This window comes from Bos indicus, chromosome 8 (genome assembly GCF_029378745.1).
Source record: "Bos indicus isolate NIAB-ARS_2022 breed Sahiwal x Tharparkar chromosome 8, NIAB-ARS_B.indTharparkar_mat_pri_1.0, whole genome shotgun sequence".
Classification (NCBI taxonomy): domain Eukaryota; kingdom Metazoa; phylum Chordata; class Mammalia; order Artiodactyla; family Bovidae; genus Bos; species Bos indicus.
Window position 1 is genome coordinate 42,469,174 of NC_091767.1, and position 27,511 is coordinate 42,496,684.

Genomic DNA, 27,511 nt, shown 5'->3' on the forward strand with positions numbered 1-27,511 from the left:
TAAAGAAAGGACTGAATATGAATATTTTTTCTGCCCCAAATGAGTATACAGTGCTGATATTTGACTTTTATACCACACAGAAATTATTCACCCAACAGAATCTGCCTATCAGTACTGAAATATCAATTGATGATGAGTATCTAGCTCTCTAGGGATACATGAAAAGCTGGAAACAGCAATATAAAAGCTCTTAATTGAGGATTAATAATGGCAGTGAGAATAAAGTTATACTCTTCATCCAAAAAGCTATACACATTTAATGGCAAGTTATTGTGATTTCTTTCAGAGTAACTCTCAAAGCTGATAAATTAGTATTTTAATATAATAATAGATAAGTAGTCATGTATTTTACAATAAAGAGTAAGGTAATGTTTTTAAAGGGATTCTAGACATTATTTTTTTCCTGGGCTCCAAAATCACTGCAGATGGTGACTGCAGCCACAAAATTAAAAGACGCTTGCTCCTTGGAATAAAAGCTATGACAAATCTAGACAGCATATTAAAAAGCAGAGACATTACTTTGCCAACAAAGGTCCATCTAGTCAAAGTCATGGTTTTGCCAATAGTCATGTATGGATGTGAGAGCTGGACCATAAAGAAGGCTGAACGCCAAAGAATTGATGCTTTTGAACTGTGGTGTTGGAGAAGACTCTTGAGAGTCCCCTGGACTGCAAGGAGATCAAACCAGTCAATCTTGAATATTCATTAGGAGGACTGATGCTGAAGTTGAAGCTCCCAATACTTTGGCCACTTGATTCGAAGAGCCAACTCATTAGAAAAGACCCTGATGCTAGGAAAGACTGAAGGCAGGAGAAGGGGATGGGAGAGCACAAGATCGTTGGATGGCATCACTGACTCAATGGACATGAGTTTGAGCCAGCTCCAGGAGATGCTAAAGGACAGGGAAGCCTGGTGTGCTGCAGTCCATGGGGTCTCAAAGAATAGGACACAACTGAGTGACTGAACAACAAAAGACATTATTTTGGGCTTCCAGGTGGCACCAGTGGTAAAGAATCTGCCTGCCAATGCTGGAGACATAAGAGACTCTTGTTAGATGTCAGGGTCAGGAAGATCCCCTGGGGGCGGGCATGGCAACCCACTCCAGTATTCTTGCCTGGAGAATTCCCATGGACAGAAGACCCTGGCGGACTACAGTCCATAGGGTTGCAAAGAGTCAGACATAACTAAAGCAACATAGCACGAAAGCACAGACATTATTTCCTAACGTTCTCTATAATGTTTAACCCCTAATTGTCTTAAGTTAAATCACACTTGGGAAATAATAATAATAGCTAATATGTATTGAAAGTCTTGGTATAATTTTATCTTCTCCCTATAAAAGATAATATTGCATAATACCTTCTTTTAACATAAGGGGAAACTGAGTCACAGAAAACAGATGTACCTTGAGGAAGGCAACACAGACACTTAGTGGCAGGGCACACTTTTTGGCTAACTCTCGAAACCAGGGCTTCCCTGGTGGCTCAGCTGGTACAGAATCCGCCTGCAGTGCAGAAGACCTGGGTTTGATCCTTGGGTTGGGAAGATCCCCTGGAGAAGGGAAAGGCTTACCTACTCTAGGATTCTGGCCTGGAGAACTCCATGAACTATATAGTCCATGGGGTCGCAAAGAGCCAGACACGACTGAGTGACTTTCACACACACATACACCCGAATCCATGATCTTAGCTTCATTTTATCTTGACTCAGTTCTTCCTGGACTCTTTTTTTTTTTTTTTTTTTTGAAATTAACCATTTAGGATCTACTAACTACTGGATCATGGAAAAAGCAAGAGAATGCCAGAAAAATATCTAGTTCTGCTTTATTGACTATGCCAAAGCCTTTGACTGTGTGGATTACAATAAACTGTGGAAAATTCTTCAAGAGATGGGAATACCAGACCACCTGACCTGCCTCTTGAGAAACCTATATGCAGGTCAGGAAGCAACAGTTAGAACTGGACATGGAACAACAGACTGGTTCCAAATAGGAAAAGGAGTAAGTCAAGGCTGTATATTGTCACCCTGCTTATTTAACTTATATGCAGAGTACATCATGAGAAACGCTGGGCTAGAAGAAGCACAAGCTGGAATCAAGATTGCCGGGAGAAATATCAATAACCTCAGATATGCAGATGACACCACCCTTATGGCAGAAAGTGAAGAGGAACTAAAAAGCCTCTTGATGAAAGTGAAAGAGGAGAGTGAAAAAGTTGGCTTAAAGCGCAACATTCAGAAAACGAGGATCATGGCATCTGGTCCCATCACTTCATGGGAAATAGATGGGGAAACAGTGGAAACAGTGTCAGACTTTATTTTTGGGGGCTCCAAAATCACTGCAGATGGTGAGTGCAGCCATGAAATTAAAAGACACTTACTCCTTGGAAGGAAAGTTATGACCAACCTAGATAGCATATTCAAAAATAGAGACATTATTTTGCCAACAAAGGTCCGTCTAGTCAAGGCTATGGTTTATCCTGTGGTCATGTATGTATGTGAGAGTTGGACTGTGAAGAAAGCTGAGCACCCAAGAATTGATGCTTTTGAACTGTGTGGTGTTGGAGAAGACTCTTGAGAGTCCCTTGGACTGCAAGGAGATCCAACCAGTCCATTCTAAAGGAGATCAGTCCTGGGTGTTCATTGGAAGGACTGATGCTGAAGCTGAAACTCCAATACTTTGGCCACCTCATGCAAAGAGTTGACTTATTGGGAAAAGACTCTGATGCTGGCAAAGATTGAGGGCAGGAGGAGAAGGAGACGGCAGAGGATGAGATGGCTGGATGGCATCACTGACTTGATGGACATGAGTTTGAGTGAACTCCAGGAGATGGTGATGTACAGGGAGGCCCGGCGTGCTGTGATTCATGGGGTTGCAAAGAGTCGGACACGAGTGAGCGACTGAACTGAAGTGAACTGAACTACAGTCTGCGGGCCAAACCCTGTCTGTAGCTTGTTCTCATAAATAAAGTTTCACAGGAACACAGCCAGCCCATTATTGCCTGGCTGCATTCACGCCGTAATGGTAGAGTTGAATAGTTCTGACAGAAGCTCTAAGGCCCTTTAGAGAAAAGGTTTGTCAATCCCTGATTCAGATAAATGTGCCAAATGAAGCTTCTGGAGTAAGAGTTAAAATAAGGACCACACATGAAGACATTTAAATGTGGCCTACCCCAAAAGTGAGACCAAGCCATTGACCAACAAGTGCATGAACTGAATCAAAGAATGCATTATTTCCTTATATACAACTTCTGAAGGATGGCCTTTAGTATCAGGAGATGTCAAGCCAGCAGACACACTCAACATATGAGCCACTCACAGTCAACATTCAAGGACACACTGCCAGACTAGAACAAAATACTGCACAGTCTGAGTGTGGGCTGACCACTTTCTTGTATCTTTAAGAACTCTGGGCTGAGCTTTTGATCTTGGCGTGTCATCGGAGTAGATAAAAGTTTTCTGACTACAAGAGTGAAAATCAGGCCCAGAAGCCCCGGAGGGTCCCTGCCCCAGGCTCCAGTGGCAAAGAAACTCTCTCTGAGACTTTGTTGGAAAATCACTCTCAAGCCTGAGTCTTGGCCTCTGCAGTTTCCCTTAGGCCTTTCCCTGGTCCCACAAAGAATGACCATCACACTAGGAGACACCAGGCCCTCTAGGCTGGGTGGTAGTTGCAAGCACACATCATCTTACCCGCGGGGCAGGCGCATTACCTGTACTCCCGCTCCTGCATAATCTCCACGGGGTCCAGGCCTTGCGGTTTCTGGACAGGGCTGATCCGGCTCTGCTTCTGCTGCAGCTGCAGGATGGGCGAGGGCTGCCCCGGGGCCGGCTGCGGTACGGAGGGTCCGGGCACGGCAGCCGCGGGCGGTGGCGCTGCGGCGGGAGGCGCGGGTGAAGGCCGGCCGCTGGGCGCAGGCACCGGCAGCTTCTGCGGGGGGCTCGGGCCGCTCAGCTCAGGCCCCGGGCCTGCGAAACAAGAGCGACATGCGCAGCTGGGGAGGGAAGGTGCCCTGTGCCCACACCCCGCCTGCCTGTCGACAACCACCGCCCCCCCTCCCCGGGGCGGGGGAGGGTCTGAGGATGGGGACAAAGGAAGGTCTCAAGAGAAGAAAACAGGAGGGAAGGGAGGAAGATGAGGAAAGCCAGAAGAGAAAGGAGGAAAGGAAAAAGAAAAAAAGAATTTGGCATCTATCCCAAAGGGAAATGGCCCTAAAATGACTCTTAGGTAATAAAATGATTAAGGAATAGAGAGCCAGTTTTTAATGGAGGTCTGCAGTGGGTTTTTAAAAATAATTACAGGTGTATTTGGGGTTCTGAAAAAGCAAGGGAGTCATTCAGCGGTCAGATGCAATCTGGGTGTGGTCCCAAAATCACATTCTGCGGACTACACCACAAGCCCCCTCCTGCCCAATCTGGAATGGTCCAGCTGTAGAACCTATGCTCTACATTATACAGGCAGCAGCCCGCCAGTACTCTGATGTGAACTGAAATAAGCATGCATTTTCTGAAATAAGCATGCATTTTCCCCTAATGACCTATAAAGTATATTTCAGGCTTTATCGATACATCTAGGGAACTTAAATTTCTTACTGCATGTTAGAAAATATTTCTAAAAACATTCAGTGCAGGGGAAATAAAGAATCTGCTCATTCCACCTAAGAAAACCTAGCAAAGATTAAGATTCAAGAGAGCATTTTTCTCATCTTATCAGAATAAAGGGCTATGTAATCATTAAGTTTATTAAAATGTACTTGATTAGTTAATTTAAAGCAATTTCCCACATTTAACTTTAGGAGTTTAAACTAAAAGTTTTCCATCTCTCCTCCAGGTGAATCTTTACTTATTTCAAAGTTATAAATAAAATTAGTGATGCTACCAGAGGAGTTTAGTAAATTAAAAAAAAAAAAAAATCTCTGCAAGCAGATGTTAAAACCTCCAATAGGCATTCTTCCAAGTATTTTCTGTATCTGTTCAGAGACATATTAAAATTATTAAATGGTACAAAAAATAATCATCTCCATACTTCAGAGTGACTTATTAATGTACCATACAAAGATATACATTATGAAAACTTAGACACATTTCAATTTTCAGCAAACACCAGGGAGAAGTGGGCTTAAATGACAACCCAAGGACAGCAAACATTCTGACAAGAGGAATGGGAAGAATTAGAACAAACTGCTGGGAAACTACAGTGTGTGTGAGTATGTGTGTGCCTGTGAGCATGAGTGTGTGTAGTGGTGGTGTTCTTTCGATCCCCTCCTTCTGAAATTAGGTAAAACTTTCCCAGAGACTTAGGGCTGGATGAGACTTCCTGAGGTAATCTATAGCCCTGTTCTAGGATTGATGACAAGTTCTGGAGGGAAAAATGCACTTCTTGTCTGTTTTTTTGTTTGTTTGTTTTAGGCACTGTAGATGTACTATCATAGTAAAGAGATCCTTCTCAGCTAAGTACATTCTGATTCTTTTTCTGAATGGGAGGGCTTTTACATAATGCAAACCTTTTCACAATATTTCAGATTTAGAGTTCCTTCCATTCATATGGAAGAAACTGGTTTATAAACATTAACTCTCAGGGTTGTTAACCGTTGGAATAAGTTATGGAGGGACACTTTTGATTATTTTTTTCCCTTAGGGTCTTTAAAACAGGGGAGATTTTTTTAAAAATCTGAGTTGCCTTGAGCCAAAAGAGAGGAGATAGAGATTTCTAACAGTTACTTTAATAGTGTGATTCTACGAATTTCCCTAATAAGCTCAAGAAACTAGTAGAGTTAAATATATTTGAAGACTTGGTATAATAAGCACACGAAATAAAAAATGTAATACATTGAAGCCCTCTAAAAAACCACCACCTTTAATAAAAAGAAAATCTGTGTCCTATTGATAACATCATACTAATTACCCTAAATTCAGTTTTCAGAGTGCTTTTCCTCCTTTCAAAATTTGAATAAGTTATCAATGAAAGCCATAATAGTGCAAGAGTGTACATATTTCACTTACTCTGGATGCTTTCTTCTTTAGCATGATGGCTTGTAAATACCTGTGTAGAGTCATGCCAACTCCTCGAGGTATATTCAAGTCACTATTTTTAAAAACACACAATCAAAGGGAGGTATCCAGAGCATGTCTGATATCTCTGGTTCCAAATCTAGTCATTTTCAGCCTGTGACTTGAAAGTAGATCTGATATATACACAGCTGCTGCTGCTGCTGCTGCTAAGTCACTTCAGTCGTGTCCGACTCTGTGCGACCCCATAGACGGCAGCCCACCAGGCTCCCCCGTCCCTGGGATTCTCCAGGGAAGAACACTGGAGTGGGTTGCCATTTCCTTCTCCACACACAGCTAGGCTTCTTTAATCCATAAATACAGAGACATTCTTATCTGGTTGAAGGACTCTTAAAGTTAAAACATAGGTAGAGAGAGACCCAAATGTAGACTTAAATATTCAGATCTCCAATCTAAAAAGTATTCCAGCTTGCTGTGAACTGAAACAGGTACGTCTAAAGCACCCTGTGTCTTTCTAAAAGAACCGGTAAGTCATACCAATCAGTCGTGGGAGCCTAAGCAAGTTACTTAACCCCTGGTGCCTCAGTCTCCTCATGGGTAGAATGGAGATAATAACAGCACCTCCGCCCTGCAAGGGGGAAGTGAGGATTCAGTGAGACAGCCTGGCTGCTGCATGCTCACCCCTCAGCTCTGGTCATTTTTATTGCCACCAAGGACACCAAAGTAAAGAAGCCTAATATAATCATTCAGCTTTTCAGAAAAACTCTACAGCAAAAGAAAGGTTTTCAAGGAAATTTGGTACTGTATTAGCTAGAAGCTTTGAAAGTACGCTTTACGCTTTTCAAGAGCAAACTTGAAAATGTTTCCACCGTTTAATACAATTCAGCACAGGTACTCAGATAAGTCAACCTGCTCTGTGCTTCCTGCTAATTCCTCATCAGAGTCACTTACAGGCAAACTCCTTTCTAATTAAACACTGCAAGTTCATTTACTGCAAACTCCTTTCTAACTAAACACTGCAAGTTCATTTACTGTCCTCCAGCCAACACGTTATACAAAAAATTCTCCTCACAGAGGCGAGGGGACTGAAGGCAGCTGCCTGCCATTAGACATGCCCAGAACACACCTACCTAACCATGAGGGGTTCTGCTTGTCTTTTAGGCACGTTGAGCTGCCTGAATGGGTTTGTTCTGTATCAACAGAAAGCATCTCTTAACAACCAGCACACTCATGGTCTGCAGAATGATAAAAACTCACATCTTGGTATCTTTAGATGGAAAACAAATTACGTTCTTTAGCTTATCTCCTACTCTCTCACCAATATAAACAATTTAGGCTGAACTGTCTGCGGTACAAAATATGTGTCTTCCTGTCAGTCCTCACGTTAGTAGTCAAGGTAGATATTCGCCCTGACACTCTTGAGGGGTGTCGTCCCATTGCAGCTAAGGGAGGGAAGGAGTCTTTATTAGATGTCTGAATCTAAGAAACAGGTAAATAAACTTCTTAAATTACCGAAGTCTCACATGTACAGAATTTCTGTACAGAATTCCCACTTTACCTTCCGGTACAGAAGGATGTTTAGGCAAATGACTATCTGTGCATTAGACAAGGATTTAAGTGGATTCCAGAGGTTGAAAAGATAAATGTAATAATGAGGCTTAAACAAAGCATACTAAGAAATTTTAGATGACAAAAGAAAAAAAAAAAAATGAGAGGGGCAAGCAGGAGAGCAACAAGCCCTAAAAAAAATCATCAATAAAACTCTTGCTTTCTACCATGAAGGCTTCCCTGCCCACTGCAAAAAAAAAAAAAAAAAACCCAAAACCTTTTCAGTTCCTGTTTTGAAATCTGCTTTGGTCTCCAAAAAGAAAAATGAATCAGAATTAAAAGAAAAATGATGGATTCGATTTGAGAGGAGCCCACAGCAGGCAAGGACTAGAGTCACTCATCTGTTCAGTGCACACTTCCTCTGGTCAAACTGCAGTTTTCGGGTGGTGGCCCTGGCGGTATTGCCTTTGGTGAATTCTAACTTTGGAATGGGTTTGAGGCAGACCACCCCAGCCAAAAAAGCTCTCTTCGCACATGAATGACACTAGCAAATGGGACGAAAGAAAAATCATAGCTACCACCAGGAAAGTAGACATACTTAAATTGATTTTTTTTCCCCTGGAATATTGACAGGGGTATTTATAAGCAATTATGCTGCTTTATTATTTTTTTTTAAAAAAGGAGAGGGATAAACAATTAATAAAAGTAATATTCTCTTAAATAAAGAAAAACTTCTTTTGGCCTTACTTGAACTTGTCCAAAATGTCATTGCCAAAAAAAAAAAAAAAAAAAACTCCAAAAAGCCATTTTCAAGGAAGGTAATCATTTCCCTATGAAATCTGAGATTTGGGGGACAAGATTAGAAATGTAACCTCCCTCCTGGTGGCAGGAAGGGGTCTGCTCTATTTGAGGAAAGTGTCTTCTTTTCTCCTTTGTCCACAGTCTCTTTGCCTACTCTGGCATATCGGCCCAAGTAGTATCATTTCTAATGAAGCCCAACGGCTGGAAATACAAAAGACACAGACAGTGAGTAATAAAACAAGTTTCCCCCCTAATGCCAGGAGCCTGGCGAGGGAAGATGTAGGCATCAGGTAAAGGAAAACAATAATAATAAAATGGAGCCTTCTCTTCCGGAAATGATCCAGAAAATGCACCCAGGATTGTGTTGGTTAGGACATGGAGGATTTGCTATGTACAAGTATCCAGGTAACTGAAACTCTATCCTCGAAACTTTACTTCATCATCTGGTCTCATTCTTGTGACTTTAGATGAAATGAATCATTTAGCTTTCTGCCTTCTTAAACAATACCCTGGAATCTTTTCCTGCTGTGCCTAGGTCATTGTTAAAAATAACAAACCTCACTGAGGTCCCTGATGAGGGACTACCCTAGGACAAGTTGCAGTACTCGAGGAAGTGTGCCTGTGTGACAAGGTCCCACAGTGGCCTTTTAGGAGGCATAGACTTTGCTCCCTCCTCTTGAGCTACCAACTATCCGACTGTGACCACTAAGCCTCTACTGGGAACTCCTTTAGGTAATAACGCTCCTTGTATACTGAGACGCGGGATATCAGGGTCACCAATGTTGTTGACATTGTGTCTAGAATATGAATGAAAGGCTCTCAGTAAGGAGCTGAGATGCTTTTCCTTCCTACCCACAGGCGTGCAATGCCTGCACTTGGTGCACAGACCTTGGGACAGAGCCTTTCCCTTGTTGTGAGCCTTCTGGTCATGAGGGTGCCAGGGCGGGGCAGAACATGAGGCCCCTGGCATTGAATCCTGAGTCTCCATGCTCCAGATGTGTCCCACGCGCACCGTGCTTATTACTGGGCGTGGAGCACAAGGTTTGCTAGCAGGCCCTCCGGAGGTACAAACCACACATATACACAGACAGACACTTTTGATTCTCTCTGGCGGCGTTCCTAAGAGCAAGAGTTTTTGCAATTTTAAAGCCTCTAGACACAATGAGTGTTCAAACTACCACCTAATGCACAGGTTCCCTGTACAACCTTTACAATCACTAATGTTTGGTCCCATGGGATCCTCCACCTACCAGAGCATTGCAGCCCACACACAGAAGTCTGGAAATGACACGGTACTTGTGTGCTCTTTAGAAAACCATTCCTAAGGCTCCATCTACAATTAACAAGATGAGTTTACCCTTTTAGTAGGCAACTCAGGGTTTCCTCTACCAGGTAAGAAACATCTACAAACTCAGATGGAAGAACACTAGTAATAAAAAAAAAAAATTCATCTGAACTCTTTCCCAATGTCTAAGTCCCAAAACCTAAGAAGAAGACCAATAATCCCAAACCAGTAGCAAAGATCAGATGTCAGGGTTGACCCAAATGAGAGGGATCCACTCACAGGAAAGGGCATGAGTGACAAGGAGGCACTCTGGAATTCAAATTTCCTGATTCAAATTCCCTGGAATTCAAAGCTCTAGTAGAACAGAACCATAAACCTTGTGCTTATCCGGTGGCTAACAAAAATCTTCCCAGAGAAAATAACATTTATGGAAGATCATCCTATAGCTTCTTGGAGCTCTGAATTCTCTCAGTGGGATCAAGCAGACCACCAGTCCATTACCAAAGACTATCACATCTCAGCTCCTTTCAGAACGTCAGCCTCAGCTCTGATGCTGGTGTCTAGAGGAAATAGGCCATGTAGATTCTGTTACTCTATTATGAATAAATGTTACTGATGCCTCTATCATGCAGTATTCCTTACAATAATAATAATTTAAAAAATAATCCCGCCTGAGAAAGTTACTTTATACTCTCATGCTAGAAAAGATTCTGTGTCCTCTGAGAAACTGGTCAGCAACTTCCTTCTGAGTGGTGAGGACCAGGCACCTGATGCTATCCCCTTTCCTGACCACCATGCAGCTCCAGTCACCTTGGAAGCACAGATGCAGCCTTCACAAGAGCTCCTGGGCCCCCACCCCCATGGCTGATCTCCCAACTTTGATTTCTACTTCCCTCTGTTTCTGAATTTTCTACTTGATAATTTCTTTACCATGGGTATGCTTTCTTGCAAGCCTCCTCAAAGGTATTTTCACAACCAAAAGGATAGAAATAAATAAATCAACATACACAAAATAGCTAAAGGAGAGGAGATTCAAGACGTGCCTGCTGGCAATGGAACACACCAGGTGCAGGGGTTGCTAACCTGGCAGGGGGTGGGGTGGATGGGCTTCCCACAAACCTTGAAGCCCTTGAAAGGGAATGCAAAGTCACAGGGGACTGTGCTTTTTGCTTAGAGCCACAGCTCTCACCAGAGTCTCCAAAGGTTTAAGAAGCACCCCTCTAGGACCCACGGCCGAGGAGACCAAGAATCGTAGCCAACTAAGCAAAGCAGACAAGGGAGCCAGCGAGGTGCGGCAGAAGGTGGCCCTGGGCTGACAGCAGCCCAGCGCTTCTGTGTGCTTAGCCATCCTTCTCTGAGCTGGACCCTCGCATTATTCACTGGGTTGCATATTAACCTACCAGATGGTCTGTTGTAGTTAACAAGGGCCTGCTGCTGCGGCTGTGGCTGCTGCGGCTGAGGCTGGGGTTGGGGCTGTGGCGGCGGCTGTTGCTGCATGCCAGGCAACGTCCTTTTCCCCTGGACTGCAAGCTGCAGTGTTTCGGGGAGGGGCTGGCCCCGGGCCAGCATCTTGTAAGCTAAAATCTGGGCTCGGAGCTGATGCAGCTGGACGGGACTGAAAGGAGAGGGACCCCTGTTGGGTTGGTTCATCGCCTGAGGGTCGCCTGGGATGAGGGGTCCTGGCTGGCTCGGTGGCATCTGTGGTGGGGTCGGGCCGCCTCCTGATATAGGGCTGGACACGTGCTCTGGGGCTCCCAGCGGAGACGGGTGCGGTGACATGTAACCTGGAATAAAACACAAGGGGAGAGGTCACAGGCTGCCCCCCACGACCCTGAAAGAGAAACATTCCTGGAGATCCTGACGATTTTCCACAACAGCATTGACTGATAGAAATTTAAAGCATATGTAACTTAATAAGTATGGGATTATATATAATTTAAAATTTATGTATATCAAATATATATATATAATTTAAAGAAACAGACAAAATAGTAATAATATATAATTTAAACCAACATACCCCTAATATTATCATTTCAAAGAATAAAAAATATTAGAGATTTTACATTTTTGTTTCCGTATTAAGTTACTGTACATCTCCAATGGGACTGGTCACATTTCAAGTAGTGGATAGCCCGATGTGTCTGGGAGGCTTCCCTGAATCTGCCTGCAATGTAGGAGGCCCCGGTTCAATTGCTGGGTCAGGAAGATCTGCTGAAGAAGGGATAGGCTACCCATTCCAGTATTCTTGGGCTTCCTTGTGGCTCAGCTGGTAAAGAATCCGCCTGCAATGCGGGAGACCTGGATTGGGAAGATCCCCTGGAGAACAGAAAGGCTACCCAATCCAGTATTCTGGCCTGGAGAATTCCATGGACTGTATAGGCCATGGGGTTGCAAAGAGTCAGACACGACTGAGTGACTTTCACTTTCACTTTCACGTGTCCTAGATGGTGAACTAGTAGGGGCTGTTGTACACCTAGAGGAAGGGCACAGGGGACAGTATTAGACATTAAAAGGAGCTCCAACCTAGAGACCAGAACCTGAAGCTGTCTGCTGTATTGCAGTGCAGAATGAGGACTCTCTTATAGGGATATTATTTGGTTTATTATTATGTACTTTATGAATAATTTGCTATTGAGGGCCTCCATGGTTGCAGGCACTAAGCAAGGCACTGTACATGCTATTTTAGCCGAGTTTTCCCTGGAAACAAAGCCTGATGGAAAGACTGAGTGCAGCTGATTTATCTGAAAGGTGCAGGGACACTGACGGGAGTGTGGAAAGGTAAAATGAGGAAGGGATGGAAGCCAACAAGGAGTGTATGGTTAAGGCAGTTGCTGTAGTGCATGCCTGAAGATTAATCTCATGCACAAAAGCTCTGGGATAAAGTACGTAACTTGCCTCCCTATTATACCAGGGAAGGAGCTGGGGTATTTATATTCCATCACTGGTCGCTGGTTATGACTCTAGGGATCATTAGTTCCCAGGGACTTTGCCGAGTGTGTGTGTGTGTGTGTGTGTGTGTGTGTGTGTGTGTAAGGTGGATGCCAATAAACCAAAAGCAAGATGGTGGTCTGGCCAGTAGATATAAGGATGATGGGAGCACAGAAATGGTACGAAGAGTTAGAGGGATGTGAGCAGAATGGAGCATACATTTTTTCTACAATCCTCACAACACTCCCAGAAGATATGTGCTGTCACCTCATTTTTTAAAATGAGGAGAGTAAGCACGTTACACCATGTCACAATTAGATCTTGGTAACCAAGATTCACCTGATTCCAAGGCATATGTTCTTTCAATGGTCTAATATTAATTTTGTTGTATTAATATAAAAATAAGTTAAAGGCTTGAAAGCTTCCAAAATCTTCTAGAACCATTTATGTGCTCAAGCTAAGTCACTTCAGGTGTGTCCAACTCTTTGTAACTCCATGGACTGGGGCCCGCCAGGTTCCTCTGTCCATGGGATTTTCCCAGCAAGAATACTGGAGTGGGTTGCCATGTCCTCCTCCAGGGGATCTTCCCAACCCAGGGATCAAACCTATGTCTCTTACATCTCCTGCACTGGCAGATGGGTTCTTTACCACTAGTGCCACCTGGGAAGCCCAGAACCATTTACAATGTAATATAAAAATGAGAGTAATCTGTTTGGGTGATAAAGAGACTTAAATGGAAAACTTAAAAATACGTAAGAAAGAAAAGTCAAAATGCAACAAAATTTTCAAGAAACTTATTTCAAGAGATGAACTGTAGAGTCTGGCCAAAGAATCCCTAGAAAAATATAGGACTGCACATTGCTGAAGGGAGATCCAAGAGGAAGGAGAGGACAGAGTGGTTTGCTGTACCCCAAAACATTGTCTTCCGTCCAACTGAGGGCTAACTCATCAACTCAAAGGCATTCTAAGACACAATGTAATATTAAATTAAAGGTCTTTGCCATTAATAAATCCACCTGCATCACAATTATTTTAAAGGTCATCACATAGGTGTTTATTAGGCATCTGCCATGTGTTTCAACACTTAATCAAGTTTGAGCTGAAGCTGCTCTCTGTATCTATGTGGAATTACAGAGGCTCACGAATATCTGACCCATGCTGCCTGGGGACTCAACATCATCATTTGAAAGACTAGAGAAAATAAAGGATACAGTTCCTTTTATCTCAAATTGCCATTTGGAGAGGGAAACAAATTTAGCCTGATCCCCTAAGACAAGAGTAGGTTTTGTTCTATCAATTGGTGAGATGTAGAACTCCATTCAGAGTAATCCTGCCCTGAAGAGAAATGGAAAAACTGCTAACTCTCATTCCCGAAATCCCTACTCTATAATCGAGCACAAAAATCATGCAGGCATTAGGGTTGATCATAGAAGTTCGCCTAAGAAAATGCCCCTGCAATCAGCCTGCAAGACGAGCCGAAATTCAAATCCCAGGATGTTATTTATAACAATAAACGTTTTTAAACAGTATCAATAACATACACTTAACTTCATCATTAACGTTTTTCCTTCTTAATGAGGTTAAAATTCAACTCCAAATTGTAATGCTGGTGCAAAATGGTAGTTTGTTCATTATGAAAGCACCTCCCTACCACCCTTCTGCCAACCCTGCATCCATCACTGGAGGGAAAACTTCCTACTATAGCTACTGACATTTCATGGGAGAAGGGATACAACCAGGTGTTAAAATGGGTCACGCCTCCTGCCTTCTGGACTGTCCTCTTTCCTAAGGTCGGCACCAAGTATAGCTTACCCGTGATAAATCACACGATGCCTAATACAACTGACCAAAACATTAGACAGTCTAATCTAAGTGTCATTGCATAACACTGCTCATCAGATCGCTCTTTTCAACTCTGACTCCTGGCATGGCAAAATTATAAAGATGAGACACTTAGTTGCACTAAGTACAATAATTCATTTTACCTCAAATTTGTTAAGAAAGAAACTAAGAGTGAAATAAAAATCATCTTCCAGAATTAATCAATACAACAAAATCTTCCCTCAAATGTGGCAAGAAAAAAACTGGGGGGTGGGAAAAATTGTTTCCTAGAATTTACAGGACATGCTAATAAAATCATTCTATCACAGTATGACATTAAAAATGTGACCGTGTTTCAGTTAAAGAGAGAGAGATTTCTTTTTATTTTTTGACATGACTAGCATTCCATAAAACTTCAGGAAAAATCAGAAAAAAATCTAAATGATAAAACAAAATAACATATTTGCATAATTATCTCTGGTTGAGAAAATGGTGAAGAAATTGCCTGAGAGTAAATATACCTTTGTCTGTAGGATGACAGTGTTGATGCAGAATCTGCTCTTTTTGAAATCTGGTTTAATTTGCTCATTTAAAAGTCGTCAAAAAATGGCAGTTTTCCTTCCCTCAGCTTCAAGGGCATTATCTCCCCAGTTTCATCTTTTTGCAGAGAGAGAGGCAATCAGCCACTCTCCTTTTAATAAACTTGAGTTTTCAAATGCCAATTTTACACAAGTTTTCTCTTTATACACACACACACAAAACATTATACTTTTCTTTGAAGGCTTTCTCTATCCAGTGGACTAAAAATAAACAATGTTATCATCGGGACCATAAGGTACACAATTTAGTATTTATTGAAGGAAATGGTTTTGCTTCTCAACCAATACCTTAAAATAACCTAATAGGTTGCTAGGTAGTTAAAGCTGGCAGTTTTCTGATCAATACCACACCTCTCTGGACCTGTGTGTTTATAAACGGCTTCCTACAATGGAGTTTTAAAAGATATATGCTATTATGGAGTCTAAATTCTTTTTAGCTCATTATATAGAATAAGACTGCATTATACCAATACTACCTTATTCAAAAGCATATTTTAAATAACGAATTCCCCAGCTTATAAGGCACTTTACTCTTCTAGAGAAAAATATTACATTCTAATTCCAATTCCATTTAATTTAATGCAGACTTCTGCATTTCAAAGTAATTATAACTTATTGAAATTATATAAAAATTAAGATCTATTTAAAAGTGTTTTTTGAATACATAAAGTTCACTTCTCTAACTGAAAAAAATTTACTAAATATCCAGTTATGTGCTAGACATTGTGCCAAGTGTTGGAAATTCCAAGAAATATCATCATTCTAGAAGTCCAAGAAAGGAACCAAGCAATGAAAGAAATTTTAAGATACATAAAAATAAAGAGCCTCACTTATGATTCATGCATTTCAAGTGTTTTCCTTTGGCGTTGTCCCAGGGCCCCACTATTAGAAGTACTGCAAAGCCAGGAGCAGACAGAGCCAGCATCTGGCTTTGAGAATCACTGAATATAACTCATCTATACCTCCCAGGTATTAAAAATGAGATCTACATTAGCTCTGTGAAGGCACTTGGCTCTTCAGAATTTAAATGATAAACCTGAAAGTATTGTCTTAATTCATTCTAACCCCTGAATGGCTCAATTTTTTTCTTCTGTACCTGAAAAAGTCCCAATTATTCAGTCTGCTTTTCTAACATGGTCAAGATTTTACGAGTCATTTGTCACACTTACATCTGCCTACCATCAAATTTCAGATCAGAGTCTAGGATCTTCAAAAACCTGCTGGAATATTAGTGAAGATGTACTCCTATGCCTCCATGAGTTGCTTATATATATATATATATATATGTATATGTATATGTATATATTTAAGAGCAAATACAGGGAGATCTCTGGCAGTCCAGTGGTTAAGACTTCACCTTGATTGTAGGGTTTTGATTTTTCGTCAGGGAGCTAAGATCCCATACGCCTCATGGCCGAAACACCAAAAACATAAAACAGAAGAATACTGTAACATCTTCAATAAAGACTTTAAAAATGGTCCACGTGAAAAAAAAAAAAAAGTGAACGTGTCTCTCCACCTCGACAGTCAAAAATCTTCCCTCAGGTGGATGGACATCTGATCAAGGATGGAGGAAAAAACTCATATACATTAAATTACAAAAATGTATATACAACAACACATAAAGCATACCCTTTGAATTAGAATATCAACACATTAGGTTAATTAGTGTTGGATTAATCACGCCTCTGACATGCTAAAATGCCCATATAGTGATTCTGAAAAGAGGTTACATTGTATCTTTGGATATACTTTCCACTATCTTCAATATGCCCTCAACAATGAGAGGGAAAAGCACCCAGGAGAAGAGAAAGCTGCCATATATTGATTTGGCCATTACTGTGGGTGGAACTGTGGGTGGAACCCTGTCCTCTATGAAGCTATATTGAAGACATACCCTCTAGTGCCTGTGACTGTGACCCTATTTGGAAATAGGATCTTTGCAGATGTAATTGAGTTAAGATGAGGTCATACTGGATCAGGGTAGATTCTGATCCAGTGACTGGTGTCCATATAGAAAGAGCGAAGTCTGGACACACAAACAAACATGGAGGTTAAATGTCATGTGGAAACCAAGACAGAGCCTGGAATGACAGATCTACAAGCCAAGGAATGTCAAAATAGTGCTGGTGACCACCACAAGCTAGGAAGAGGCAAAGAAGGATTCTTCCCTAAAGACTTCAGAGCGACCACAGCCCTGCTCATATCCTGATTTCGGACTTCTGGCCTCTAGAACGTTGAGAGAATACGTTTCTATTGTTTTAAGCCAATTGGCTTGTGGCAATTTGTTACGTAGCCCTAAGAGACTAAGATAGCCATTCACCAGTGATGACAGGTTATTCCACTGCCAGAAAAAGTCACCTTATGAAGGAGGAGTGTACAATTCAAGGGACACGGGTGGCTCATCCTGCTATCACCCATCCGTGCTGCTGTGGGGAGGCAGACCTGGGTCCTCCTTTTGGACTTGTCACTTACTGGATATGCAAACTTATAGAAGCAAAGTAAATTTTCTGAGCTTTAGCTTCTCCACCTATAAAACTGGAGTGATATAATGTATCTTACAAGATCAAGGCAAAGATTCTGCATAAAGTACACAGTGTACTTTGCAGAGTGCTTGAACACATGGTGGCCAGTCAAACTACTAGGATCTTGTAAAGAAAATTGCCCATATCAAACATAAAGTTGTGTTGGTGGTGGGTAAGGGGAGAGTTCTACAGGGAACAGAAACCTGCCAGACCCCATCCTTAGACAAGTTCTGTTCTTTGCAAGTCATAATTAAAATAACAATAGGAAAGATGAAAGACTATGATATGGAGCCCAGAGCAGGTATGTAGCAGACACAAACCTTGGCTGTGCTGATCCATCGGACTCTGAGGAGGGCCCATTCCTGGGTGAGGTGGTCGCATAGCAGTGCCTTTCATGGATCCACAATGGATATCTTCAACCCCCTTGTCGTGCATACCATCCATGGGCTGAAACATTAATAGGACATCAGTTAGGCACCTCTTTAAGGCACAATATTTCTATCCAGTGCTTTAAGAGCCCATCCTATAAAGTCTTCAAAATTGTGGCCCAATCATCTATTAACCACATGATAGCCATATAATTTTACATTTATATTACATATATTACTATATACTACATAGATTTCATAGATGGGGGACAAAAAAATAAATAAAAAAGACTACACCAATAGGATCAGCAAAACTACCTGTTAAGTCAAAAGTTAAGGCTTTAAACAGTGGAAAGGTTTTTGGTTATGTCAAAACCTGCAAATAAAGATGAAGTCCTGTTGACAAGGCAGACAAATATAAGCTATTCTTCTACACCCTTTTAAGTAAGTCCTGAAACCTGCTGTATGTTGAAGTGAGTCCAAAGTCAGAATGGAGGAAGAAAAACTCTTTGAAATGTCTGTGATGATCTATTTTTTGGGTAATTTTTTTTTTTCATCAGAGGGGAAGGAACCTATGGAAAGTTTAAAAGTTGAAACCAGAAAGTTCCATGGCAGTTGGGAAAAGAAAAACAGACAGGGTAGAGCAGTGAATGGGGTAAGTACCGAAAGGGAAACAGGATGAAGTAGATGAAGCTGGACTACAGACGGAGGAAGAAAGGAAAAGGGCGAAAGGCAGAGTTTGGAAAAGAAGAACACAGGGGCTAGAAAGGGGGCTTGAGGCCTTGTACACAACAGACCCACAAGAAACAGCCACTGAATGGACACTAATCCAATCCAGAATTGGGCAACGGAGCACGTGCTGGGGAAAGGAAAAGTCTATTCCTCCTCAAACTGGAACAGCAATTTTCAAAACAGCCTGAAAGGAATATTTCCAGGAGTTTATAGAAACCAAATGACTTTGAGCAAGAAAGTATGAGTGTTTGCAGTTTTGGAGAAAGGAAAGTTAATTTCTGCACAGTCAAAAGCACACACTTGAAAAGAGGAGAAATTTACCATAAAGAGGATGTTCAGAAGAAAAATGGGAAGAATTTGGTATAAAGAGTGTCTCTCAGTCTGTTAAATAGTAATAATAGAGAGGAAATCAAAGCAAAGCAGCAGATGTATTTAGGCCACTTGTTTATTTATTTCCAGCAATGTTGAAAAGCAAAAAGCTGAAGCTCAGAGGGAGACGGAGGAGAAAAGACAAGGAATAAAGCTGCCTATAAAAAGATTTTCAGAAAGTGAAGCATCTGGTCAGCAGGTGTGAACTTCAGGCACGTCACCATGTCCTCACCCAGGGAATTATCTGAGGGTCTGCGGGCCAAAGAAAAGCAGGATGAGAAAATGCAAAACTTGCAGAACGAGAACAAAACAAAAAAAGAGCATCGATGGGGGTAGAAAAGAGGAGAAAACGTGACAAAGATGCTAGAGAACAAAACAGAAGGGATCAGAAGATATAATTACAAATAAAAACAATTAAGAACATAACAATGACCTAACACTTATGAATATGTTTAACTTTTCAATGCTTAAATAATAATAAAGGTGAGCTAAATATTTCCTTCAAATCTTATCTTTCATTTCAAAGGTGAAAGCATCCTAAACCCTCCCAAAATTATTTCACCTACCTGTACTAAGGATTGCAATTGACAGATCCAGTCTATAGTATAATCCCCCAATTAATACAATATGAACACAAGACAATGTAATGACTTTGATATGTCTATATATTCAATATGTCTTCTAATAAATATGATATGGAAAATAAGCATTTATTTACATACCTGACAAGCTAAAAACCTGTATTTAAAAGAAATCAAAAAAGCAGGGAGAGATATTGGAGATATTATAGGGCTATCCATGATATAGTTAAATGAAAAAGAAGTCTCAAAGTAATTAACAATGATGATATGATTCGATTATGGTAAAAGAAAAAAAAATTAAATATATCACCTGAATATGCAAATCTATGCTTAGATGGTATTTTTATTGAAGCTGGAGAAAAGTAAGGCGCAAAAAGCGTATATACAGTGCTCACTTCAGCAGCACATATACTAGAATTGGAATGATACAAAGATTAGCATGGCACACAAATTCATAAAGTGTTCCATATTTTTTACAAAAAGAAACGCATTTGAGTCAGTTCTAACAAGGTGGATGAACCTGGAGCCTATTATACAGAGTGAAGTTAAGTCAGAAAGAAAAAGACAAATACTGTATATTAACACACACACATGGAATCTAGAAAGATGGGACTGACAATCCTATGTGCAGAGCGGAGACACAGATGTAAAAAACAGACATCTGGACTCAGCGAGAGAAGGCAAGGGTGGGATGATTTGAGGGGATACCATTAAAATGTGTACATTACCATATATAAAATAGATGACCAGTGCAAGTTTGGTGCATGAAGCAGGACACCTAAAACCAGTGCTCTGGGACAACCCAGAGGGCTAGGGTGGGGAGGGAGGCAGAAGGCGGGTTCCAGAGGGGGGATACACACGTATACCCGTAGCTGACTCATGTTGATGTATGGCAAAAACCATCACAATATTGTAATTATTTTCCAATTAAAATTAATTAATTTAAAAATACATCATACAGTCTTAGTTAAAATTTAAGGAAAAAAAGTATGTACAATAAGCTATTACCTGGGGTGAACCACTTATTTAGATCAGTATGGTTTTACTTTTCAAAATAAGCATGTATTAATTTTTTTATTTGAAAACCATCAAATAACAAACATTTGTGAAAAATGGATCTTCCCTTCCCGGGCTGCAACACCTTACTTTAAAACTGACCTCCAGTTCTACCAATTAAAGAAAAGACTTGTACTTTTTTGCAGTAACCTTTCTGTTTCAAACCAGTGTCTTCCACGATTCACCTATTTAACATCAAGAAGCATCCTCACTACCTTATCTACTTGTGATATCATCCAAAAAAGATGTAAAAGGGCCGCATCTCATCAGGCCTAACCTTCAGGTAACACACAATGGCTACTCCTACCCTTCAACACAAATCGCAACAGAAGATTTTGTTCGCTTTCTCAAAAGGCCATTCTCTCCTTTTCACTTCTCCTACAAAACCATAATACCAAAGTCATACCGTTATGATCATCCCCACAGCAACAATCTGAATCTCACAAATGGCAGATTATTACAACCTTAATAACAACTGGGCCTGGACTCCACAAAATCAGAGCCCTCTTCCAAAACCAGAAGAAAGCTACTTCACAGGCAGACAGCAAAGTGCATTTTCAAGGATTCCCTAGAAACTGTTTTATTTCTGTCAAGGCTTTTTTGAAAACATTCTTTAGGAAAAGACTCACTTTCCCTTTTCCTCCTTGGGACCTATGGGATCTTTTCAGGGAAGAATAATTTTCAGTATGTTACTCATAGATGGTATAAGTTACTTAACAGACGTAGTTGGGGGGAAAAAGTAAGACTTAACTCCTACTTCTTCACCAAATCAAAACACTTGCAACCCCCAATCCACAGAATCTGTCAAAGCTGCATATTATAGCTAACACTTTTTTAAAAGCCAAGATCAAATCTTCCTGACTGGTGTAACATCTATAACCATAAAAGAGCCTAAGAATGTATGTTTTTAATAAGGAACAAGATAAGAAAAAAACCTAGCTGATTCTCTTGTTAACCACAGTAGAAAAAAAGCGGGCGGGGGGGTGTTGGTTATCAGGGATTATTAGCCATCCATGACTCAGAAGACAAGACTGGGAAGGGGAACGAACTCACCTTGTGCATCTGATGCATGCCCTCCTGAGGGAAGTCAGCAGACCCCATCGACGGCATAGGGTGTGAGACACTAGGAGGCCCCGGACTTGGCCCCATCATACTGTGGACGGAACCGGGGGATGGTCCGGGTCCCGGACTGGGCCCAAGAATGGGTCCAGGAGAGGGTCCCGGCCCTGGCGAAGGCCCCGGGTGGGGCATCGCGCCAGGGTCTGTGGGTGTGGACATCTACTTCTCCTGTCTCTGCCAGTCGGTACAGTGATACTGAGTTGGAAAGAAGAAAAGAGAAAGGGATATTTTAAACATGATATTAAGATCAGAATAAAACCGTTGTTAGTATTTGGTGGTGCCATTTCTGTAACAAACATCAAACAGAACTCCCCTGTCTGGTCCAGATGCTTCAGAGGGCATGATATCCATATCCATATCCATCTGCCCTCCTCTTTATGAAGACCACTTGTTTAAAAGAAAAAAACAACTCTAAATGATTCTCCAGAAAGATACAAATCATCTAAGATGCAAAAAAAAAAAAAAAAAAAAAAGACTCACTGGAGAAACTAAAATTTAACACATAAGCAGAATTATAAACAAGCTTGAAATTTATTACTGAAGTCAACAGATGCTCTCCATTACTTGGGCACCTTACAAGTCATTAACCACCACCCCCTCCCCCCGCAAAGCCGTTAAAATATAAAATTCCTAAAGACGTACCCAACCAAGAACCACTTGCATAAGTCAATGGGCATTCAAACTTCTCAGAGAATTCTAGATAGTCAAAAGGCGGGGAAAGTACAATTCCATAAATTGAGAATGAAAGGGAATTGCCAATCATGGGAAAAGCAGAGGTTATGGGAGTTGGACAAATATGGCTTCAAATATCCACGTATACAATTACGCAGGGAGACTAAAATGCAATAGTACACGTAAAACCACAGCTCTGCGTCTGGCACAACAAGCAGTTACTCTTCCTGAGCATTACTCCCCACCCCAGCCACCTCCACTGCAGCAGAAATGAACAGGAGGGACAGGCTAAGATGTGCTCCTCCCACCAGTTAATGGATACGAGATCACATGTACAGTTGAGGCCAGAGATTCATCCCAGCCCTCTGTGGGGTCCAAGAGTCACAAGAGAAGTCATCTACGACTCCTCGATTTCCACATGTTGATGGGGTGTGGAAATTTCGGTTCTCCAGCAAAGCACTATACCATCTCCTATGCGCCAAGATTTCCTGGCATCCCCAGTGGGGAACTGCCTCATGGGGTGGGTATGACTGACTCTTGGATATAAGCCAAAATGACTAAATAAGCTGTTTTCTGAATTCTGATGTCTCCATGATCCAGAATGACCCCAGGACAGTCATGATGACTTATTATGTCACCTGGGGCACACACCTGTATGCACAAAATTCTGATGCCGAACTCACAAAATCCTAAATGGATTTGTGTGTCCACTGACAAGTAGCAGGGTTGAAATTAGACCATAGGGGCTTGGTCACCCACAGCAGGGCTCTGTCCATAGAGAAATGACAGGTTAGAGGGAAAACTAACACACACACACACACATTACTTTCATTCTTAGCTAACTACCGTCACCTCTCGAGGAATCTCTAGAATGTGAGGGCCATGAGGGCAAGGACTTGCTCTTCCTTGCTCCTGTTTCCCCAGCACATTCAACCAGTGTGGAGTAAAAAAAACAAAACTGAATGAACTGTAGACAAAATTGCATGGACAAACTATTAATAGAGTCAATTATTAAAAAATAAAAAATTAGGAGAGCAATCAGTGCTCAAGGTATGCTCAAACAAAGAAATCTTAACAGCGGAGGCAAGGATCTGGGCCAATCTGATAAATGAATTAGGGCTAAAACAGGAAGCGATGAAAGGCTGCTTTGGAATGATTTCGAGCAAGGGATCACTCAAACTGTTTTGCTGATACAAGAGGGGACTAAGAGAACCCAGTTCAAGTGGTTTCTAAAACAACAGGGAAGCCTGGATGGTGAATTATAGCCTTGAATTCACTAGAGAGCCAAATGTTATTATTTTTTCTTTGTGATTAACAAAGCAGGCAGAAGTAACCTTTTTTTTTTTGGCATTCCACCCCCTCACATACACACACACACGTACACACACACACACGTTCAGTCAGCATTTTAAATTTAGGAAGCTGACGTCAATTCAGGGGTACTCCAAGTTTAAATGTTCTTTCATGTATATCAGCAAACTAATAAACCCCTTTATTTTTTAGTGAATAAAAGGAAATTGCTTACTTCCTGTTATGGTTTACCTTGAAACTGGCTTCAGTGGCTATGATGGTAAGATACCACAAGTTTGAACAATGAAGATACAAATGCTGTCAGCCTGGTAGTTCCATTTTTCATGTTTTATATTTTAATATCTAATGATTTTATGCATATATAATGATTTTCACCTGGGAATCTCATAGAAGGTTGTAATGAATGGTATACAGTCCCATAAAAACGCTCCTCATTTTTTGTTATAGGAAACTACCAAAAACTTCTTAGGGGAAAACACAGGAGACGGGAAGTAGGAAAGTATGGGCATATAGAGGAATGTTAACATGTTGCATGGGAAACTTTTTCTTAAGTCGAGAATCTTTAGAAGCATGCCCTTAATGCATGTGTCCATGAAATAGCATAGATGAGCACACACACAAGAAGTTAGCTCAGAGGAACAGCATAGTCTAACGAATGAGCAACGTGCCTCATGCCGCCCAGCTAAGGGATCTGGACTACTGCGCAACTTGACTGTGACTCTCTGGCTTCTGACTGGGACCCCAGAGACTTTGGGTTCCTGTCTGCCAATCTCAGGGCCACTACCAACCCTCAGGGTCCCGGGCAAAGCGCCTTTCTTCTGGGGCTTCTCAGTTTCCTCGGAGCTTGGAATTGGAGCATCTTAAGGCTCCCTGCATCTGCCAATCCATGACTTGCAGCATCTCCTGATTCCTCCAATCTTGTGTGTGGGGGCACTCATCAGTGACCCTCCCAGCAGGACCTGGGATGCGTGCTGTCTCACCATCCCCCAAAGATGCATCCAAAGAAGAGCACCTTTCAGAGATGAGGGTGCCGTCCTGGCCTACTTTTCCTTCCTCGTCGTTTCTGATGGCAACTTCATTGTACAGCTCCAAGACCTAATCAGACTTTCTCATAGAGTAAAACAACTTGGGGGTGTAGATTACAAAGAGGGGCGAGTCTTGAGCAGAGGTGCAGGTCATGACTAAGTCCCCGTGGTTAAGGTTGAAAGTCCAGGACTGGTCAAGCCATCTTCTCCCTCACCCGTCCTCCTGCCCCCTCTGCCCAGCAATCCAAAGCCTTTTCTTCTTTCTTCCAAGCACTGATGAAGTGAGGTAGATGGGGTGGTGATGGTGGGGTTGGGGGCAGATGGATGGGGGAGAGGCTACAGCTCTGGTCACCTTGATGGGGCAGGAGCTCTTGGTCTCTCCACAAAGTTAACACTCAAAATCTATTTTTATCTGGTGTTGGAGGGGCAGGGGGTGAGTTTTACACAGTCACCAAAAAGAACGACCTGTTCCACAATTACGTGGCCAACATAATGAAGATGTGTGTGTGTGAGGAGGTAAAACAGACAGGGCCGAACACTGAACACTGGCATTGCCAGCCCCACCCCCGCCTCCATCCTCCCTGCAACGCTTCCCTCTACCTCACACCAGCACTCCCTGAGGGCCAGGCCGCTGTGTTCTTAGCCAAGAATTTTTCAGCAGTACACCCTGTCTTTTTTCGTCCTGACCCTGCCTTTACAACCGTGGAGTGTGTGCTTTTAAAAATAAAAGTCGTTGGTGCTTCCCACAACTCCAACCACCGCAGACATCTTCCCTCTGCCCGAACCTCCTTCCTCTCCCCTTTGCAGAAAGCCCGAAAGCCCCTGGGCACACTCATCTGCATATTAAAAGGAGTTCAACTTCATGGAATTTTAAGGGTCACCAGTCCAACCAAGACAACCAGAGACAAAACTTCTACCTTTGTGGTTTACTCCAGTCAGCTGAAAGACCCCTATGCCTGCAGTAATACTTAACAACACAGCCCTATGGGCTGAATCATTTTAGTGACTTGACTTGAGGATACATCTTGTTATGTCCCCGTTTAAAAGAGGAAAGCACAAAGGGACCACAGAGCTTGCCCAAAGTCACATCTGTGGGTGACTTTATCTCTTGACTCCGGGCCCATTACCAAGTCAGGGCAACATCAGGCAAGCCAGGCCGTCCACCAGCATGCAGAGCTGTCACTCAGGTTGGGCAAAATGCGCAGGGTGCAGAAACAAAGATGGAAACAATGGGAGGTGTCGCAACGGGATTAGGGTGTGGCTGTGATCGTATGTTAATGTACGAAGGGACAGAGAAGTGAAGAAAAGCCCCTGAGAGAATATGAGGCAGAGACAACGTTATGAACTTCAGAGGATGGTGATATTTAATCAAAGAACCAGAAGATCTGTTTTACTGATCTATTCTCAAATGTCCTGACTCTTTCCCTGGGCACAAGGCATGAAGGATGTAAAAGAATGACCAGAGGGCTTACCCCAAGGCTCAGCAATTCTGATGGGGAAACAAGACTTATCCATATATAGCATTGAGAAAAAAACAAACAAACAAATATGCAAGCTTCTGCAAGACCAGAAGGGGTTGAGCTGGAGTGTCCATTGCAGTCACGGGCAGAATAGAAGACTTACATCTCAGAGGGCAGAGGCAAGAGAAGGGAATTAAGGGAGGCTTCATGGATAAGGTGGTGTTTCAGTGAGGGCTTGAAGTAGATAATAAACATGAGTTTACGAGAAACTGTGGTTTTCTAGTCACAGAAAAAGTTTGGGGAAACAGAGCCACCTTGACTAGACAATGCTTCTTAAATAACTGTTCGCCAAACACAATAAGGAAGCGTGGGGGAACGTGGGCTCTCCAGCAGACCTTTATCACTGCTGTGTTTACAGAAAGACATAGGGGCAAGGGCCAAAGGTGGAATATTAGAAATAAAAGTTAGGCCCAGTTCACTACCTTAAAAATCACTCTTTTAAAAGTTTTTTGGCTGTTACGGAGAATGATAAGGCTCAGGAGAGAGTTAAGATAAGAGTTCTTTTTATGTCTGTTTGCTGATTCAGACCATCTCCCCCGACCCTGAAGGATTTCTTGTTTCCTCTGTAGCTTTCTCTACAAATGAATTGATAATCCCCCCACAAGAAGTAACAACTTCCCTGGAGCTGGAACACAAGGGCTGCTGTTCTTGATGGGTGAGCAGAGAGTCGGTAAAAATAGCGAGGAAGATAAAAGAAATAAACCGACCTGAAGTTTCGTTTTTAGAGGCCAAGGCTGTCTGGATAGGTGGTGAAATATCCCCAAAGCCCTCGTGCTTCTTGGCCTGAGACGTGCAACTTTAAACAGTGCATGATATGATTTGTGCCACAGATAAAAACCACACTGGGCTTAGAGTGAGTATTCTACGTGGCTGGCCCGAAACTCTAAAGAAGCTCGGAAAACAGCTTTCTGCATTCAATGTCAGTTTACCATTCAAAGTTGAGGAGGTTTTAAAAAGTGGTTGGGTGAAAAGTGTGCTGTGTTTTCTGGGCTTCTGTGAACTCCTCATCGTTGAGTCAAGGGGACAAATTAGGATGTGAGCTGCCACCCTTACTTGGAATAAAAAGCCCTGGGACCATCCTTGCCCAGAGTCAGACCTGGCAAGGGCCCCGAGGCAGATCCGTGCAGGACAAGAGAGAACAACCAACTTCAAGGGCTAATTACAGCCCCATGAGCCCCAGGCGCTGCTTCAACAAGAGCTGGGCTCTTGACTCTACCACCCTGGACATACCATGAGCTGCCTTCT

At 42.1% G+C, this 27,511-nt stretch overlaps 1 protein-coding gene across 6 annotated transcripts in view; it reads right to left on the reverse strand.

Annotated features, from left to right (window-relative positions):
- The window catches only part of SMARCA2 (SWI/SNF related BAF chromatin remodeling complex subunit ATPase 2), a 179,782-nt gene that overhangs the window by 144,500 nt on the left and 7,771 nt on the right, over positions 1–27,511 (reverse strand). For all 6 annotated transcript variants that reach the window (XM_070794598.1, XM_019966019.2, XM_070794597.1 and 3 more), the window contains exons 2-5: positions 21,673–21,933; positions 17,834–17,960; positions 11,038–11,421; positions 3,708–3,963 (exon numbers count right to left, since the gene is read on the reverse strand). In XM_070794598.1, coding sequence (XP_070650699.1) covers positions 3,708–3,963; positions 11,038–11,421; positions 17,834–17,960; positions 21,673–21,897 — 992 coding nt within the window. In that variant the 5' untranslated portion in view covers positions 21,898–21,933. The remainder of the gene's footprint in view (positions 1–3,707; positions 3,964–11,037; positions 11,422–17,833; positions 17,961–21,672; positions 21,934–27,511) is intronic.